This window comes from Miniopterus schreibersii, assembly GCF_964146895.1.
Source record: "Miniopterus schreibersii genome assembly, chromosome: X".
In the NCBI taxonomy this organism is placed as follows: Eukaryota; Metazoa; Chordata; class Mammalia; order Chiroptera; family Miniopteridae; genus Miniopterus; species Miniopterus schreibersii.
Genome location: NC_138104.1, coordinates 105,765,658 through 105,784,839, shown reverse-complemented (window position 1 = coordinate 105,784,839; position 19,182 = coordinate 105,765,658). Strand labels below are relative to the sequence as shown.

At 45.9% G+C, this 19,182-nt stretch overlaps 1 protein-coding gene across 1 annotated transcript; it reads left to right on the top strand.

The window, feature by feature from the left end:
* Positions 1 to 2,370: 2,370 nt before the first annotated feature.
* On the top strand, positions 2,371 to 18,176 carry LOC308551101 (arylsulfatase F-like; the record flags this gene model as incomplete). The annotated part of the gene is made up of 9 exons (XM_081125433.1): positions 2,371 to 2,463; positions 4,393 to 4,514; positions 6,588 to 6,710; positions 9,573 to 9,996; positions 12,047 to 12,183; positions 12,462 to 12,596; positions 14,456 to 14,618; positions 16,727 to 16,848; positions 17,815 to 18,176. Exons 1-9 carry the CDS (start codon positions 2,372 to 2,374, stop codon positions 18,174 to 18,176), a joined length of 1,680 nt encoding a protein of 559 aa, XP_080981559.1. The 5' UTR covers position 2,371.
* Between the last annotated feature and the right edge of the window lie 1,006 nt (positions 18,177 to 19,182).

The following is a 19,182-nucleotide window of genomic DNA, read 5'->3' as shown; positions in this document are numbered from 1 at the left end:
GATTAGATTCCACATATGAGTGAGATCCTGGGGTACTTGTCTTTCTGATTGGCTTATTTCACTCAGCATAATCCTCTCCAGGTCCCTCCTGAAGGGTAAGAGATCCACCTTTTTCACAGCTGCATAGTATTCCACGGCATAGATGTACCACCGCTTTTTTATCCTCTTGTCTACGGATGGGCACTTGGGCTGTTTCCAGATCTTAGCTGTTGTCAGTTGCGCTGCTGTGAACACGGAGGGGGTGTGTCTTCTTCATAGTTGGTGTTTTGGGTTCTCAGGATGGACTTTTGAAGGAGGAGCTTAGTGTTCTGTACCTAGTCTTATTTTAAGGCTCAAGAGTGGATAATATATTTCAGGGGGAAGGTGGGTGTTTGTTTCTATCTTCCTTTGCAATGAGTTTTGCTGTCATGTCCCTTGGTTATCACAGAGCACCCCCCAAACCTGCACAATGATTACTCTCCCTAAAATCAGCAGAAAGGGGTCTGCCTTTGGACTCACAGACAATCAAAGAAGGAGATTAAGCCTTTGTCTCTCTTTAGGGGACCGAAGTTCCTTCCACGGAGACTCGGTGAGATTAAAGCCTTAGGCTCCGCTCCTTCCTGAGACTATATCCTCATGAGCATGTTTGACGGGAGGTTTAGGGCCTGAGCCGATTATCTCACAGCCAAAAAAAAGAGCCAGGCGGCTCTGGGACTTGGCCCAGCTCACGCTCTTCATTTATGGGCCAAGAGCTAAAAGCGACCGAGAGCCCAGGGTTTACACCATTAGAGAGTCAGAAAACCTGTTTTTAGTGGACGGAAGCAGAGGAAAGTTTTCCAAACAAAATGGGAGCTGATTTCATCGACCCAAAGATAACACACTTTTCTCTTCAGGAGCTTATCTCTTTGCCCAAGGAAAAGAGGAGGACACTCAGGTCTCCAAGATGACGCTCAGGTAAGGAGGCAACTAGGCCCCAAGCAGACACGTGGAGGCTGGTGGACAGTTTTGTGGGGTCTGGGAACTCAGCTGGACAGCCAGAGCCCTCCGATCTCACGCTTCCCTTACGTGCTTGGCCGCCCAAGTGTAAACTGATATTCTGGGTTCAGCAAGTCTATACTAATAATAGTAAAGTAGAAGAGATTTAGACCATTGATACAAATTTTATTTTTATTGATTGATTTTAGAGGGACAGGAAGGGGGAGAGAGAGAGAGAGAAACATTGATTTGTGGATCCAACTAGCCAGGCGTTCATTGCCTGAGTCTAGTATGTGCTTTGATGGGGAATCGAACCCACAACCTTGAGGTATCAGAACGGTGCTCAGACCAGCTCAGCTACCCCTGGACCTCCTGTATTATTTTAAAACGTTGTAAAAGCACGAATTGACAAAGGCAACTCATTCAGTTTGGGAGACACGGAAAGCGTTTCTGTAATGTTATGATTTGTCCATAGAAAGAGTCCTGGATGTAGAGTTGTTGTCTCCAAGGAGTTAACAGTTTTTTGGGGGGAAAGTTTGGGGAACGCAGGGTGTCAATCTCGGGTCGGTAGTTGTATCAGAATATTTTTAACGGGTCTGGGGCCAATGGTTCAACTATCCAACATCCATTACCTGATACCTGGGTGGGGACCCAGTGGGAAGATATGTATTTTTTTTGAGAAAACGGGACTTGAGCAAAATTAAGACTCAGTGAAGGACCAGATTCCAGACGGCATCCTTCCCAGAATCCAGTTCTGTCCCAAGCCCCGCTTTTCGTTTATTCCGTGGTGACTTTGTCTTTGTTTGGGTTTTTCTCAGCCAAGCTGGGACACCACACACAATGACATTGTCACGGGAAGGCCATCGGCCGCACAACCCCCCCGTAGCCTCCTAAGTCTTAGCAGCAGAACCACAGGTCAGCAGGGGAACCGGGGACATGGCTTCATAGGTCTTGGCCCGGTCGCCATAACCATGGGTCAGAAACCACAACCCTAAGTCAACAGCAACATCACCACCCACACAACCTCCCAAGTCTTAGGGCCTCTCACCCAGGGAGAAAGGCTTGGGTCTCTGGGTGAATTCCTGTTTTTTGGGACTTCACCCCCTAGAATAGCAATGGGTTTGGGTGCATTGAGGAGCCAGGATAGCCGGACGTTGGGCACCATGGGTGCCATTCAACAGCGATGGCCAACGTTGACTTGGAAAGAGAAATCCGTAGGCCTGTCTGTTTTTTTGGGGAGATGTGCTTGGTGTCCCACAAACCCTGGTGCCCTCAGAGGAGATGACGGGGGTGTGGGATGTGGCCCCTGAAACCATCCAGAAGAGGGTGTTTCCAGCTAAGTCTGAGCTTGTTCCTCAGGAGGCGCTGGGTGGCCCTGTATTGGGTGTGGTTGCTCTTCCACGTGGGCTGGGCCCAAATGGCGGCTGATGACAAGCCGAATATTGTCCTGATAATGGCAGACGATCTTGGGATCGGAGACCTGGGCTGCTATGGCAACGACACTTTAAGGTATGTGGTCCTTCAGCCGGGACGGTGGATGCACCTGCTGACCGCTGCTTCACCCAAAACCCAATTTATTCTTTCTGAGAAAGAGGGAATATTAAACTCAGGGTTACATGCATTTGGATCCGGATTCTGCGCTCACGGCTGCGACCCCTCGGGCAACTTGCCTCACCTCCTGCACCTTGATTTTCTGGGCTGTTGAGCGAATAGCACATGCCTGTGAGTCCCCCGGGCAAAGTGCTCAGTCGTCACCCATCACGAGGGAGCCTTCTGAGACGGAGTGTTGATTTTTATATGTATTTTTAACGTTTTTATTGCCTTATCGAGGTGACACTGGTTAATAAAATTATGCAGGTTTCGGGGTACAATTCGTCAATCCATCATCTGTACATTGTGTTGGGTCTTTACCATCCCAAGTCTCCTTCCATCACCACGAGCCCCCCTTTCCTCTCTTAGGTCCCCACCGCCCACCCTCTGGTGATAACCACGCCGTGGTCTGCGCCTATGAGCTGCTGTTTTCTCTGCTGAACCCCTTCTCACTGCTCACCCAGCCCCCCAACGCCCCTGCCCTCGGACAGCCGCCCGTCTCTTCTCTGTGCCTCTGAGTCTGTTTCCGTTGAGTCTGTTTCTTAATTTCCTTCATGAGGCTCCCGCCGTCCGTGAAGTCGCTTCACCCTTGTCTTTACGGCCGGGCTGACCTCACTTGGTGGACGTCTCCTGGGCTGAGTCGATCGGGCCGCGCTTCCCAATTTGGGGAGCAGAGGCCTTGTTAGGGGATGGGTGTCAACAGTGGGCTTTCGGAGACAAGAAAATCGAACATCAGAGCCTCCTGCTGGGTCATAAGATCCGTCTGCCTGGGCCGGGCCTCCCAAAGCTGACAGCACCTCCAAATAAGACGTGCGGTTTGGACATGGCTGGTCCCGCACGATCCCTGCTGGTTTTATAGCCAATCCCAAGGCAGGTGTGTGACCTGAGTGCAGAGAAGGGACATTTATCCACCAAACGCTCATCCTCAGGTCTCTAAGTGGCTGGGCAGAGCCATGGTTTCTACGCCAAAGACACTTAAGCACAGATTGTTACCTTCAGATCTATGTGTGTGTCTGCCTGTCTCCCTCTGTCTCTCTGTCTCTGTGTCTCTGTCTGTCTCTCTCAATCTCTCCCCCTCCCTCCTTCCCTTTCCTCTTTATGTCTCTGTGTGTGTCTGTCGCTCTTGGCCTCTGTCTCTCTCTGTCTCCATGTCTCCATCTCTCATTCCATCCCCTCCCTCTCTCTGTCTCTCTCTCTCTGTCTCTCTGTCTCTGTCTCTCTGTCTCTCTCTCTGTCTCCATGTCTCCGTCTCTCATTCCCTCCCCTCCCTCTCTCTGTCTCTGTGTCTCTGTCTCTGTGTCTCTGTCTCTCTGTCTCTGTCTCTGTCTCTCTGTCTCTGTCTCTCTCTGTCTCTGTCTCTCTCTCTGTCTCTCTGTCTTTGTCTCTCTCTCTGTCTCTGTCTCTGTCTCTCTCTCTGTCTCTCTCTCTCTGTCTCTCTGTCTCTGTCTCTCTGTCTCTCTCTCTGTCTCCATGTCTCCGTCTCTCATTCCCTCCCCTCCCTCTCTCTGTCTCTCTGTCTCTGTCTCTCTCTGTCTCTGTCTCTCTCTCTGTCTCTCTGTCTTTGTCTCTCTCTCTGTCTCTGTCTCTGTCTCTCTCTCTGTCTCTCTCTCTCTGTCTCTCTGTCTCTGTCTCTCTGTCTCTCTCTCTGTCTCCATGTCTCCGTCTCTCATTCCCTCCCCTCCCTCTCTCTGTCTCTCTGTCTCTGTCTCTCTCTGTCTCTCTCTCTCTGTCTCTCTATCTCTATCTCTGTCTCTGTCTCTGTCTCTCTCTCTCTCTCTGTCTCTGTCCATCTCTGTTTCTTTCCTCCCATCCCCCTTTCTCCAGTTTTCCCTCCGTCTCTCCTTCCAGGACCCCCAACATCGACAGCTTGGCTAGAGACGGCGTTCAGCTGACCCAGCACATCTCCGCAGCCTCCATGTGCACCCCCAGCCGATCCGCGTTCCTCACGGGAAGGTACCCCATCCGGTCAGGTCTGTGAACTGGGACCCTGGGCCCCCCTCTGCTGCCTCATTAAGGTGGGAGCCACGGGCCCTCCTGTGACGCCCAGAGGTGCCCACACACCCCTGTTCTTGAGTGGACAGCTACTGATGCCGACGTCCAAATCCCTGTGCCCCTGAGTGACCCCGATCGCCTCAGGCGGCTGAGGGACGCCTTCACCTGGGCTCGGGGACAGTTTTTTGAGGATGCCCCGAGGCCCGGCATAGCCTTGACTCTCTGCCCCAGGACACAAATGAGACGTTGCCTTGCAAGGGGGTAACTTACAAAACCCGACGACCTTGAGGAGGTTCCATGAGAACGTCCCAGACCATCCACGCTGAGCCGACAGATAGGACGCAGGAGCTCGTCTGCTCCGTGAAGACCAACCACTGGGGTCGTTTCTCCCTTTCAACTGCTATGAGGACTTAGCTCTGCTTTGAATGCGTCTGTACAAGTTTTTGTTTCAACACCTTTTTTGTTGCTGCTGATTTTCACCCAAGGGTATAGTTTCCATTGATTTTTTTGTGTTTTTTTTTTTAGAGACAGAGTGGGAGGGAGAGACACAGAGAGAGAGAGAGAAACATCGATATGAAAGAGACACGTTGATTGGTTTCCTCCTCCCCTCGCCAGGATGGGGGTCCAAGGATCAACCTGCATCCCAGGTCCATGCCCTTGACCGGGAACCGAACCCGGGACTTTTCAGTTTCCAGGCAGACGCGGTACCAACTGAGCCAAATTGACTAGGGCTGAACAGACCTTTTAAATTATTTTTGGACACGTACCTAAGAGCGGAATTGCTGAGCCATAGTTATGATTTTAGCGGTGAGCTCTTCAGGGGGTCCCTTAATCTTTACTACGCCCTGAGGTTTACGACATCGACCTTTAGCTGGTGATCAGGTTAATCAGGTCCAGTGAACAGCAATTTTTTTTTTCCCCTTGGAGTAAATCTGCATGTGTTCAATTTTTTTTTCTTTTCCCCTTTGCTGCTCACTTTATGTTAAATGAGTATTTTAGGAAGAAATATGTTTTGTGTACAGTGCCCGGTCTTAAAAATCTAATTTCAAAGAGCTTTCTCTTGTGTCCCATTTGAAGTTCCTGGTGTAATTTGCTCTCCTGATTGTATCGGAGCAGCTGGCTCGCTGACAGTTCCTGCCCGAGTTTGCTCTCCTGATTTTATCTGGATGTTGTTGTTTTTCTTTTTTAACCTGCTTTGTCTTGTCATATTCAATTTTGTTCCCACTCCCTGAGACTGCTTCAGGTTAGGCCCTATTTTAGAAGGAAGGCAGAATGGATCCATTTCGAGAGTTCACCAGGGCTGGATTGCTCAAAAATGTTCAATATACCCAGGATCTTGGCATCACTCCCAATGGGACGGAGCCAAGTCCCCCCAGTTTCAGCTACTCACCAGGGACACCTGTTGGGTATCTCGGGGTGTTCATCTCTCCCTCGGTCCTTCAAACACTCGTTTGCTTTTTTCTATTCCTTTCCCATAATTACATGTCTTTGGAATCAGAATCACTGGTCCCCCACCTACTTGACATCAACTTTAGTCATAAGAGTTTCAAAACAGATATATCTACTCTGCCCAGATGCCCCGACTTCAGGTTCTGGGCAAGGATTGAGCACACACACGTGTCCTACAAACAGAACTACATTCTATTGTCAGAAAAAAATCAAGTTTAGTAGGAACAGAAGAGTTTGAAGTTCTCATAAGATTTCATGTTTCGACTTCTTTTCTGAGGCATAGATTTCCCCAGTTGGGGGCAGGAACCTGTTAGATGTTCAATCAGCAATTGCCTACTGAAGTTGGGCGGTGGGTTTGAGGACACCTGATAGTGTCATGTGTGGGTGCACACAAGGGTTTAAAGGGGTTTTGCATTATGGACCAGTGTGAGTTTTGTCTTTGGAGGACATAATTTCCTCCCCCACACGATGGCATCTCCTCCTGGTTCATCCTCTCTCCACCTCCCAAGCTCTGAACTCTCCAGGTCTCTCTCCCTCTTCACCTGATGAGCACCGACCCACTCACCATGTGTACCAGGGTTGTGTTTCCACTTTACATTTAGGGATGGTTTCGGCTGAAAATGACCGTGTCATCTACTCCCTCGGGGCCCGTTCTGGACTCCCTCTTAATGAAACGACATTTGCAGCCTTAGCCAAGAAGCAAGGATATAGCACGGCGATTATCGGTAAGAAGCCATTGTTCTCTGTGTCCTCCAGGACTCTCTGTCATTACTGTGCTTTGCTCACATGGGACCTGCTATTACCAAGCACCCTTCACACACACACACACACACACACACGTACATGCACACGCTCCATCCTAAATGACACTTATCCACCCTTTGCAGACAAAACTTGGTCATGACGAAGACCCCTTCCCACCTAATCCCCAGGTCTTTCCAGATGTCCATCCCACATGTTTCCATATCACCCTGCGCTGTTCACCTTGGCACAGGTGCTCTGTGCAAAGACGCTCTATGATAAAGATTTACAACGGCGCTCTCTTTCCGCATTATCCCGTGAGAGCTCTGAAATCCTGCATCTCACCCACCAGGCATAATTCTGGACATGTAATGTGTCCTCCCAAGAGCTCACAACTTAAGTCAGTGTCATGAGTTTTTTATGGAGGGTCAAGTTTTGATTGTGTAAAAATGTCTGCACCCCATAGCAGTCGTCCAAAATAAGATAAGGACTGTGTGCATTGCTGAGAAATTTCCATGTGGCCCTGCCCAGTCCACCACTGTGTTGTTTTAGAACAGAGAAAGCCTACTCCTGGAGCATTACCTGTCACCTCCCTACCCTCTCAGGCACTCAGCGATGTCAGCTCATGCATTCTAGATGTGGTCCTAATGGCACACAGGTAACTACTAAGGTATTATGGATTCACATCATTATAGTCGTAGTCCAAATGCCTGTAGGGCTCACCTGGATCATTGGGTTACCATTCAAGGGGTGGCAACTTTTGCCAAATCAACCTCTTACTTCATTGAAGTCTAGTGGGAGACTCTTGAATTTCCATCCATCCATTCATTCATTCATCTCTGTTCCTCCATGCTCAATACAGCCTCTGTCATTTATGTATGTCTATTATCTATGTATCTGTCATCTATCATCTATCTAATCTATCATCTACCTATCCACCATCCATCCATCCATTGATCCATCCATCCATCCATCTATCATCCATCCTTCCATTCATCCTTCCATTCATCCATCACCCATCCATCATCCATCCATCCATCCATCATCCATCCATCCATCCATCCATCCATCATCCATCCATCCATCATCCATCCATCTATCCATCCATCATCCATCCATCCATCATCCATTCATCCATCCATCCATCCATCCATCATCTATCCATCCATCCATCATTCACTCAACATCCACCCAACATCCATCCATCCATCCATCATTCATCCATCCATTTATCCTCTACATATCTATCAATCCTCCTTCATCTTCTCTCTATCATTTATCTACCTTTGTGACTATAACTTACATCTAGCTAGCTAGCTCTCCATCCATTCACCTAGTCATCCATCCACTACTGGATGGCTGTCTATCTATCTATCTATCTATCTATCTATCTATCTATCTATCTATCATCTATCTATATCTATCATCTATCTATCTATCATCTATCTATCTATCTATCATCTATCTATCTATCTATCTATCTATCTATCTATCTATCTATCTATCATCTATCTATCTATCATCTATCTATCTATCTATCTATCTATCTATCTATCATCTATCTATCTATCATCTATCTATCTATATCTATCTATCTATCATCATCTATCATCTATGTATATCTATCTATCATCTATCTATTCATCTATCTGTATCTATCATTTATCATCTATGTATCCATCTACCCTCTATATATCTATCCATCATGTATCATCTATCTTCTCTCTATCATTTATCTATCTTTCTGCCTATAACTTACATCTATCTATGTATCTAGCTCTCCATCCACTCACTTAGTCATCCATCCACCACTGTTTTTCTTTCTCTCTCTCTCTCTCTAACAGCCCACCTACCCACACAATTCACGTATCCATTCATTTATCCACCATTTATCTCTACCTATCATCTATCATCTATCATCTATCTATCTATCTATCTATCTATCTATCTATCTATCTATCTATCTATCTATCATCTATCTATCTATCTATCTATCTATCTATCTATCTATCTATCTATCATCATCTATCTATCATCTTTCTATCTATCATCTATCTATCTATCATCTCTCTATATCTATCATCTATCTATATCTATCTATCATCTATCATCTATCATCTATCTATCATCTATCTATCATCTGTCATCAATCATCTATCCATTCACTCAACATCTCTATTACTATTCATTGTGTGTCATCCATGTTCTCTCTCTTATTTATCTATCTTTGTGGCTATAATTAACATCCATCTATTTATCTACCTACCTATTTGTTTATCTCCATGCCTATCTACTTACCCATCCCTCTGCCCATCCACCCACAAATTCATCCACCCATCCCTCCACCACTCATCTATGTATTATTTTTTGTATCTATTTATCTATCCATCTATCATCTATCACCATCTCTCTAACTGTCTATATATCCATTCATTCTTCCACCCACTCATCCATCTATCTTCTATCATATCTCTGTCAGTATCTAAGATCTATCTAACTACTTACCTGCCAACCAACCTACGTATCCGTCATCTATACTCTGCCTTGGCTCTATCATACACCTATATTTGAGTTTATGACTTGTCCTGCTAGAAACACACAATTGTCTTTTCCTCCCATTATTTTTTTATCCCACTTGTTCACACACAACCAGATCTTAGGACAGAGAGCTGCCAGCTAAAGAAGAGCAAAAACTGAGTCTATGCCAAGCCTCAATTTTTAAAGAAATGAAATGTATTTGCTACTCCATTTTTGTGCATTAACTTATTGTTTCAAGTGAAAAATCACCACATGGTCTTTGTGATATGTGAGCTTATTATGTGTGATCTGTGTGTGTTTAATTTCAGGGAAATGGCATCAGGGCTTAAACTGCCGCTTCCGAAGTGACCACTGCCACCATCCGTATAAGTATGGTTTTGATTACTTCTATGGCATGCCACATAGTCTGTTTGACACCTGCTGGCCAGATCCTTCTCGTGACACAGAATTAGCCATCGGGAGGAGAGTCTGGATCTGTGTACAGCTGCTCGCCTTGGCTGTGCTCACGCTCACTCTAGGGAAACTGACTCACCTGACCTGCATGCCCTGGTCCGTCATCTTCTTCATGATTCTTTTTCTGCTCCTCCTGAGCTACTTTTGGTTATCCAGTTATTCGTCTTCACTGTACTGGGATTGCCTCCTCATGCGTAAGGAAGAAATTACTGAGCAGCCCATGAAAGCAGAAAGAGCAGGGTCCATCATGGTGAAGGAGGCCATTTCGTTTTTAGAAAGGTAAAGTGATTTTTTTTTAAATATATATTTTTATTGATTTCAGAGAGAGGAAGGTAGAGGGAGAGAGAGAGAGAAACATCAATGATGAGAGTCATTGATCGGCTGCCTCCTGCACGCCCCCTACTGGGGGTGGAGCCCACAATCCCGGCATGTTCTGGGACCAGGAATCGAACCACGATCTCCTGGTTCATGGTTCGATGCTCAACCACTGAGCCACCCACACTGGGTTGACTTATTTATCTGAATGCATATCTTCAGTATATTCATTCAGAATGAGAAATATGTCCGATGGGACTAGACGATAGAAAAAATTGGCCATCACCTTGTTTCTGAGGGAAGGAAACCTACTGAGAAAAGAAAATCAGAGGGCTTACTGTTGATCACCTCTGGCAACCATCAGTCTGTTCTCTGCAGCTATGAGCCTGTTTCTGTTTGGTGGCTGGTTTATTTTGTGATTTAACTTCCACATATAAGTGAAATCACGTAGTATTTGTTCTACTCTGTCTGACTTCTAGTACCCTCTAAGTCCATCCATGTGGGCTGTCGTAAAGGGTAATATCTCATTTCTTTTTAGGGCCAAGTAATACTCCATTGTATATATGTACCACCTCTTCTTTACTCAAGCACATTGTCTGATCTGATCATTAGCATTGTGTTTACCCCATGGCCCAAGCGGAGACGACGCACATGTAGAGTGTGGGAGAAACAGGCTCATGTTTGCCTTGTAGATGCAGCTCTGTGGCTGGTTTCATGTAGGTCAAACTCCTTTATCTCCCGGTGCCCTTCCCAAGGGGCCGAGTTCTAGAAAGACTGACCGAAAGAACATTAGCTAACCCTTCAGATATCTCCTACAGGAACATGTAACCTCAATCGTGATCCACCTGTATACCAGTTTCCTAGGGCTGCCCTAAAAATGTGCCACAAACGGGGTGACTGAGAACAGCGGAAATGTATTCTCTCTCTCATTCCGGAGCCCAGAAGTCCCCAAACAGGGTGTCTGTGTGGGTGTGACCCTCACCTGAGACGTCTGAGCCAGGGGAACGTGTACTGAGCACAGCAGGATTTTAGACTTAGCTCTGTGGTGATTTTTGAGTGCACTGGGGCCAGGTTCCCTCTGAAGGCTTCAGGGGAGGGTCCTTGGTGCTCCTTGGCCTGTGGCCACATCACTCCAGTTTCTCCCTCTGTCTTCACAAGTCCCTCTTTCCTCTCAGGGTGACTGTGTAGCTCCTAACTGTGCTCTTCCTATAAGGACCCCAATGGATTCTGAGCCCCCTGGACCCCAATACACTCTTTTCTTAAGTAATTCTATCTCCAAAGACCCTATAGTGAAATAAGATCACATTCTGAGTGTCTTTGTGGACAATTTTGGAAGGACACCATTCAACCCAGTAAACCGTGGCACACTTTTTTTTAAAATTTTCATTTTTCACCCATTCTTAATTCTTTAATATCCCATGAGACAGAGCAGAAATTTCCCCAAGACTGGGTGGAGTTGTGCGTGGCTGCCCTGGTTAGCTGAGTGCCACTGATTGCTGCAGACAGATTGTCAGGCCTGGGAGGGGGTCCCCCTCATTCCCTGCACCCTCACATGGGAATCGAAGGTGTGTGCACAGATTGCCAAGGCGTTTCTGTTCACGCTGGCTCTTGGGTTGTGAAAGCGCTGACATTTCTTGGTAACCACCCCAGTGACACCATCTCTTGTGCGCCTTGGGCTGTGACTCTAGTCGGAGACGTTGTGCGCCCTGGGAAAGTGCTCCAAGCAGAGCTGGTTTGGATCATAACCCTGTGTGACCTCTGAGAGCAGGATGACCGACCCGCGTCCTGGCATCTGAGGGGCAGCATCACCCTAAAATTAAGGCAGAGTCCAGATGCTGGGGGATCCTGGAATCCACTCTGCCCAGGGGACCCTCTCCAAGGGGCTGTCTTTGCACGCGTCTCCTCTCCTGGGTGTGCACAGGACGGAAAGGAGCCTGTCTGTCTGTCTAAGAGCAAAGTAGCCCCGTTCGCAGAAGTTGACAACTCAAAACCGATGGGATCCATGTCTCCTCAGGCACCGAGAAGGACCGTTCCTCCTTTTTTACTCCTTCCTGCATGTCCATTTTCCTCTCCCCACGGCCAAGGATTTCATAGGCACCAGCCAGCACAGCTTATACGGAGACAACGTGCAGGAAATGGACTTCTTCGTGGGTAAGTGGCAAGAAGGAACCTGCGCACATCAGCACTGGCCTAGCAACAAATCCGTGTCCACGCTTAATTTACCAGAATCACCCTTCCACATGGGGTGCTGAGGGGGGTTCAGGAAACAGGCTCACTCACACCTGCTCCTGGAGTGTAGGATTTGGGGAACCTCAAGTGAGCGAGATTTTTGCAACGGCTCCCAGAGGAATGTGCACCTATTGGGACTAACAGGGATGCCCGGAGCTCGTAACGTCATCAGTGTCACGGGTCCCTCTTTCTTCTTTCAGGCAAGCTCCTTGCTGCCATTGACAACTTGGGGCTGAGGAATCGCACGCTTGTCCACTTCACCTCAGACCACGGAGGACACGTGGAGCAGCGGGTGGGCCACGTCCAGGCTGGTGGATGGAATGGGATATTCAAAGGTGAGGAGCCAAGGTCATGCCTGGGGTGTCCTTGGGTCTAGGGTCTCTTAGCCTCATTGTCATAAAAATCCGGGGCATGAAGCAGGAGGCCGATGATGCGTGAAACACCCAACGAGATGATTCTATTGGTAAAAAATAAAGTGTAGGACTGAAATCCAAGGATATTGACCTTAACTGGCTAACACCTCCAGGGAACACTAGACATCGGCCTTCCTGGTAATCCTGTGGGATTAAAGAGTGTTAAAGTCAGCAGGTGATTTAAGCAAGTCGTTCAATAAGTTGAATATCTAATCATTGCTTCATCTACAAAGGGAGAGGGTGCAGAATGGGTAGAAACGTGGTCTACAGGTTGGGCACAAAGAACAACAACCCAACTCTCCTTGGACATTCAGAAAGCTTGGGCGCCCTTCTCCAGATACATGGCCAAGCTCGTCTGAGGTCTTACAGTGAAATTCACAGACACTGCTTCCGAGTTGTGCCCGAACCTGTGGCCCATGAAGACACAGCCGTCAGCAACCTCTCTGATCTGGTCTAGTGACAGGTGTCCTGAGGTTATAAGAGGATTACCTGTGACGGGTTCAGTACATTTGAACCTATGAACCTGAAGAGATGCTAAAGCTGTGTGGATGCGAATGTGTCATTACTCATGCAAATGTGGATGTTATAGTCTTGCATCCAGGAGGACAGGATTCCTGTGTAAATGAGATAAAGACTTGGCATCACTCTGGCAAAAGGGAGTGAGCCTTTCCAGCTGAGGCCTTGCCCAACCCAACGGGGTGCTGTGGAAGCAAACCGATCATCAGAAAGATTGTATAGTTTTGCTTATGAGAGCTTTAAAGTATCTCCATGTCTGAGCACGTTATGACTTCAGTTGCGTTGAGCAATTTAATGTGTCTACATAAGACATGTCCTAACCTGTACAGTGTATTTATAACAGTTCATTTGAACCCAACTGAAGACGTATGTCAGGGAGCAGAATACCAAAGCCAGCTTCTTTTCTGCATTTGAAATTAAGGATGAGCCTAAGGCCGGTTAGAGAAAGCAAGGTGGGGATCAGATCACAGGATACTTAACAAGATTACATGCTGTCTTGAGGGGTCATATCCCCTTTAAGGGGTATTAATTCTGACATTTCACACGTGTGTTAACCTTGACGTTCAAGCACAATGGGCAGAGTTCGCTTAAGCCCTTTCACTAAAGAAGTTATAGGCCCGGGAGTGACCACCCCCCCTGACCCACCCAGTTGGAATCTATGATCAGATAACCCTGTGAGGACACTTTCCATAGACTCTCCTTTCTTATAATCCACCAGTGAAAGAATAAAAATCCATGAACACTGCAGGATGGCCGTTCCTCTTAGTTGGCTCAAGGAAATTGTGGTATGTGCTGGTCATCCTGGTGTCCATTTATCACCTCCTGCTTCCTTTTAGATAAATTCCCTGGTTTGCACAAGAAATTAGCATCGACCTTTACTATTCCACTCCATTAATTTTCAGCAGGCTGGATTCAGCATGGAACAAAACAGGCCCAAATTTTCACCTTTGTGGCATTTGTATTCTTGTGGAAAGTGCCACACCAGGAAAAACACACACACATAAATTATTTCATATGCTACAGGGGATTAGATGTTACAGACAAATAGACCAGAGAAAGAGAAATGAAGATAAATAAAGTGTTCATGGAGAAAGTACCATTGAGCAGAAACCTACGAGCAGCCCAAGAAAACTCTGTTCCGTGGACGTGTACTGCTGATCCCATCAGGTGCCTGCACATGGGCCTTGAGCAGAGACGGACTGACTGATGTTAATTTACATTTTTGACCACACTTATCACTGTGACCGTATTGCTTTACCCTGTAGGAGGAAAAGGCATGGCCGGCTGGGAAGGTGGGATCCGCGTGCCTGGACTTTTCCGATGGACCGGGAGATTGCCAGCTGGAAATGTCATCAATGAACCTACAAGCTCGATGGACATCCTTCCGACTGTCACAGCTCTGATGGGAGGAATTGTCCCCCAGGACAGGTGACGTCCTATAATCTGTTCACAGAGCTTGTTTTTATCTTTGTCTCGGGAAGATTCAGGTCACAGGAGGTAAACACTATTCTCACGGGGACACTTTCTCTCCGGTACCCAGGTGATGTTCACCTTGGTCTATGGCTTTGCCTCTTGAGCGTGACTCATACACGAGGCCTCAATGGTGCCGGCCTGTGGCCCATCTGGGACACTTTGTATTTTTATTTGGGAGGAAGATGGAGACAGGAAGGTTTGGTGACGAAAATATGGCCAAACTCATTCATCTGCGTAGGAGATAAAATCATTCCCTGATATCTGGTGTTCAAGGTCCAGAAGGTTGGGATGAAATCAGACGTTCGATGGATATTTTGAACTTTATCGAGATTATTTTAAATTTCATTAGGCTGCATTGTTCCATTATAAGTGTGCACTGGAATCCCATTGTGTGTTGATTTGTGTTTCCCGAGTGACTAACGATCCTATGGACCCCGGTGCATACTCATTTCCTGTCTATATCTCCTTTTTGTGAAGAATCTGTTCAAATCTCTGGTCTGTTTTTAAATTGGGTATTTTCTTGTTGTTTTTGATTTGTAAGAGCTCTTTACATATTCTGGATACAGCTTCTTCGTGAGATATGAGTTCTGCTAACGTTTTCTTCCAGTTCGTGGCTTGTCTTTTCATTGTCTCCCATTGTAATTTGAAAAGCAGAAGATTTTAATGTTGATAATGGACAATGTACTACTTTTCTTTGATAGACAGTGATTTTTAATCTATACCATAAAAGCATTTTTCTAGTCCAAGGTCACAAAGAGTCCCTCCTACATTTTTTTTTCTGTAGAGGTCTTATAGTTTCAGGTTTTACATTGAGCTTTATGGTTGACATTGAGTTAAATATTTCAGTCTTGTGAGGTATAGGTTGAGATTTATTCTTCTTGCATTAGATATATAATGTCTCTAGTGCCATTTATTGAGAGACTCTTCTTCCTCTGCTGAATTACTTTGTGCATTTGTTGAAAATCAATGGACTACATATGGCTTGATCTGGACTCTCTCCTGTTCCATTGATCCATATATTTATCTATTTTTATGTCAATACCACACTGTCTTGATGACTCTAGCATTATAGTAAATTTTGGAATCACGTAGTATGAGTGAGAAAGCTATTTTCTTTTTTCAAAAATAATTTAGACTATTCTAAGTTTCTTGTCCCCCTCCCCCAAATTATTAGAATAAGCTTCTCAATTTATGCAAAAGATTCTTCTGGGTTTTCTTTTATTCAGATCGTATTAAACGTATACGTCAACTTGTAAAGAATGGACAGCTTAACAATTTTGAGCCTTCAAATCTTAGAACTTGGTTAATCTGTCCATTTATTTATATTTTCAGGTGTTCTGTGCTTTTCAGCGTAGAAACATTTAACCTGAAAGAAAAAAAAAAAAAGTATCCTTAGATGTTTTCCATTTTTTGATGCTGTAATAAATGGCACTTAAAAAAGTAATATTCCACTGTTCATTGCTAAAATATACAGATAAATTGATTTTTTTTTTTAGTGGTTGGTCTTAAATTGATGACCTTGATAAATTTACCTGTTATTTCCAGTAGCTTTTGGAAGGATTCTCAAGAAAGGCAATGATTCCATCTGAGAACAAAGACAGTTTCATTTCTTTTATGATCACTTTTTAGGATTATCTGGGACTTAGTATTCTATTTTCTCCTATGAGGTAGGTTTTATGATTCTTTCTTTTTCTTATAAGGTATATGATATGTTTTCTGACGTAAGATTAAAATAATACCATTTTTTAGAGGTTCTTTAAAATCCCTTTGTCAGGGTAGTAATACAATTGCAAGTGAAAATCTGAGCTGGTGAGACCTTCTGTGGCCACGGCCACAGCGCTCATGAGATGGCCTATGGATTGACCCATCCCTCCCTTGTGCTATTTCACTGGAAAAGCTGTTTTCGGTTCCTGTTTTTCTCTCCTTGAGAGCCTGCACGATGTTCCTACACCCTCAGCACATTGTCCTCTGGGCCCCAGGGATGCCACGAAATGCACCGAGCATCCTTCTAACAGCCCGATGACCGGATTCCCTTGCCTGACCTTCTTTGTGTGTGTCCACAGGGTGATTGACGGCCGAAACCTCATGCCGTTGCTTCAGGGTGAGGTCCAGCAATCAGAGCATGAGTTTCTGTTTCACTACTGCAGTAGGTTCCTCCACGCCGCACGTTGGCACCCGAAGGACAGTAAGTACACCTGACCCTGCACCCTCCAGGTGCCAAGAGCAGGGTCCCTTTAGTCAATTCTCGATGCTTTCTTCCAATTTATCCCCAAGCCCAGTCCTTTTAGTCTCGGGTTACCACTGAAAATACCTTCTCCAGAACGTTTCTAAGAATTTCTCTCCTTTAGAAAGACGGAGAGATAACTTTAAGAAATATCCATTTTGAGAAACACTTTGTTAGTTTATTTTGTTCATTAGATTCCACGTATGAGTGAGATCAAGTGATACTTGTCTTTCTCTGACGGGCTTATTTCACTTAGCACAATACTCTCCCGGTCCCTCCATGTTCTCTCAAAGGATAAGAGATCCACCTTTTTCACAGCTGCATAGTATTCCATGGTGTAGACGTACCACCGCTTTTTTTTCCACTCATCTACTGGTGGTCACTTGGGCTGCTTCCCAGTGTTGACTAAGTGGAGACAGGCTCATAGATACAGAAAACAAATCGACAGCTGTCAGAGGGAAGGGGGTGTGGGCTGGGTAGGAATGGTGAGGGGACTCAGCAAAGAAAAAATTAGAAAGAAAGACTCACGGGCACCAAGAGTAGCATGGCGATTGCTTGGGGGACGTGTGGTAGGGGAGGTAGGAGAGGGTAAAGGGGAGATTAATGGCGATGGAAGGAGACTTGACTTGGGGGGTGAACACACAATATAATATACAGATGATGCATTATAGAATTGTACCCCTGAAACCTATATAATTTTATTAACCAATGTCACCCCTATACATTTAATTGAAAAGAAAAGAAATATCAATTTTGAAACATGTAATGTTACACTAAGGGGTGGTGATGTTCTGATGTTCTGATGATTGATTGATATTTAAGTTAATAAGTGAGCCAAGAGAAAAATCAGGAAACGCTCGAGAAGACAGAAGAAGACACCACTGGGCACATGGGCTGGATGTCCCTCACGTCTCGTTTCCTCTCTAGGTGAGGCCGTGTGGAAGGTTCATTACGTGACACCCATCTTCCAGCCTCCAGGAGCTCAGGCGTGCTATGAGGAAATTTATTGTAAATGCACAGGGGACATGGTCACCTATCATGACCCTCCCCTGCTGTTCGACCTGTCCCGGGACCCCTCCGAGTCGACCCCGCTGACCAACGACACGGAGCCCCTCTATGACTTAGTCATCAACACGGTGGCCGACGCCCTCAGGGAACACAGGAAAACCATCACCCCCGTTGAGCCTCTGCTTCGGGAAGAACTGAACCATCAGTTTGTGTCGTTGATGTCCTGTTGTGGGGTGTTCCCCTTCTGTATGTGTGACAAAGAGAGTGAGGAATCCAAATGAGAAGCAGCTACTGATTGAGAGCAGGTGGCCAAAGACCACCGATGCTGGGACTTTCATGTATGCAAGGAATGGATTTGAACACCAATAAACTTCTCTACCATTCCAGGTTACTTAATGTCTATTGGTTGTAATGCCCTTCACGGTGTCTGAGAAGGCGAGAGTTCCTTCTTTTTTACGGCCCAGGAGTAATCCATTGTGTCAATAGGGCAACATGGAAATACACATAGCCATTGGTGTCTGAGGCTCTCCAACTGTTGATAGAACAATGTCCACATCAAGGAGACCCCTGAGAGCAGCAAGAAGTGGAAATAAAAATCCCAGAAGGGACGCCTTTATTGATCTTCCCCATAGGATATACCAAAACTTGGTTGGAGATTATTTCTGCCTTACCTCACCTTCATGATTTAGATAGAAAGTCTTGTATGAGTTTGCTAAGACTGAGTTAAAAAAAATCAGCACGAACGTGGTGTCTTAAAAACAATAGAGATTTATTCTTTCAGCGTTCCAGAGGCCAGAAGTTCAAAATCAAGCTCTCAGCAGGACCACAGGCTCTCTGAAGGCCTAGATAGAATTCTTCATTGGGCATCTCCCAGCTTCTGGTGGTGGCTGGTAACACTTGATGTTCCTTGGCTTGTAGATGCATCACTTTCATCTCAGCCTGCGTCTTCTCATGGGCTTCTTTCATTTCTACGTGCCTTCATCCAACATCCCCTCTCTTTTTAAGGACACTTGTCACTGGATCTGATCCCATCCTAGTCCAGGAAAACCTCATCTTAACTCAATGACATCTGCAGAGACCCTATTTCCAAACAAGATCCATTCATAAGTCCCAAGGTTTAGGACCTTCTTTGGAGGGGATGCAATTCAACCAACTAGGCCCCTCTGTAATAGATAAAGTGTATGGACCCTTCTCCAACCCTGTCTTGCCTTGAAGGGAGCCAAAGCCCCATGCATCTTAACTCGATCCCATCTGCAGAGACCTTATTTCCAAATAAGGCTCCATTTG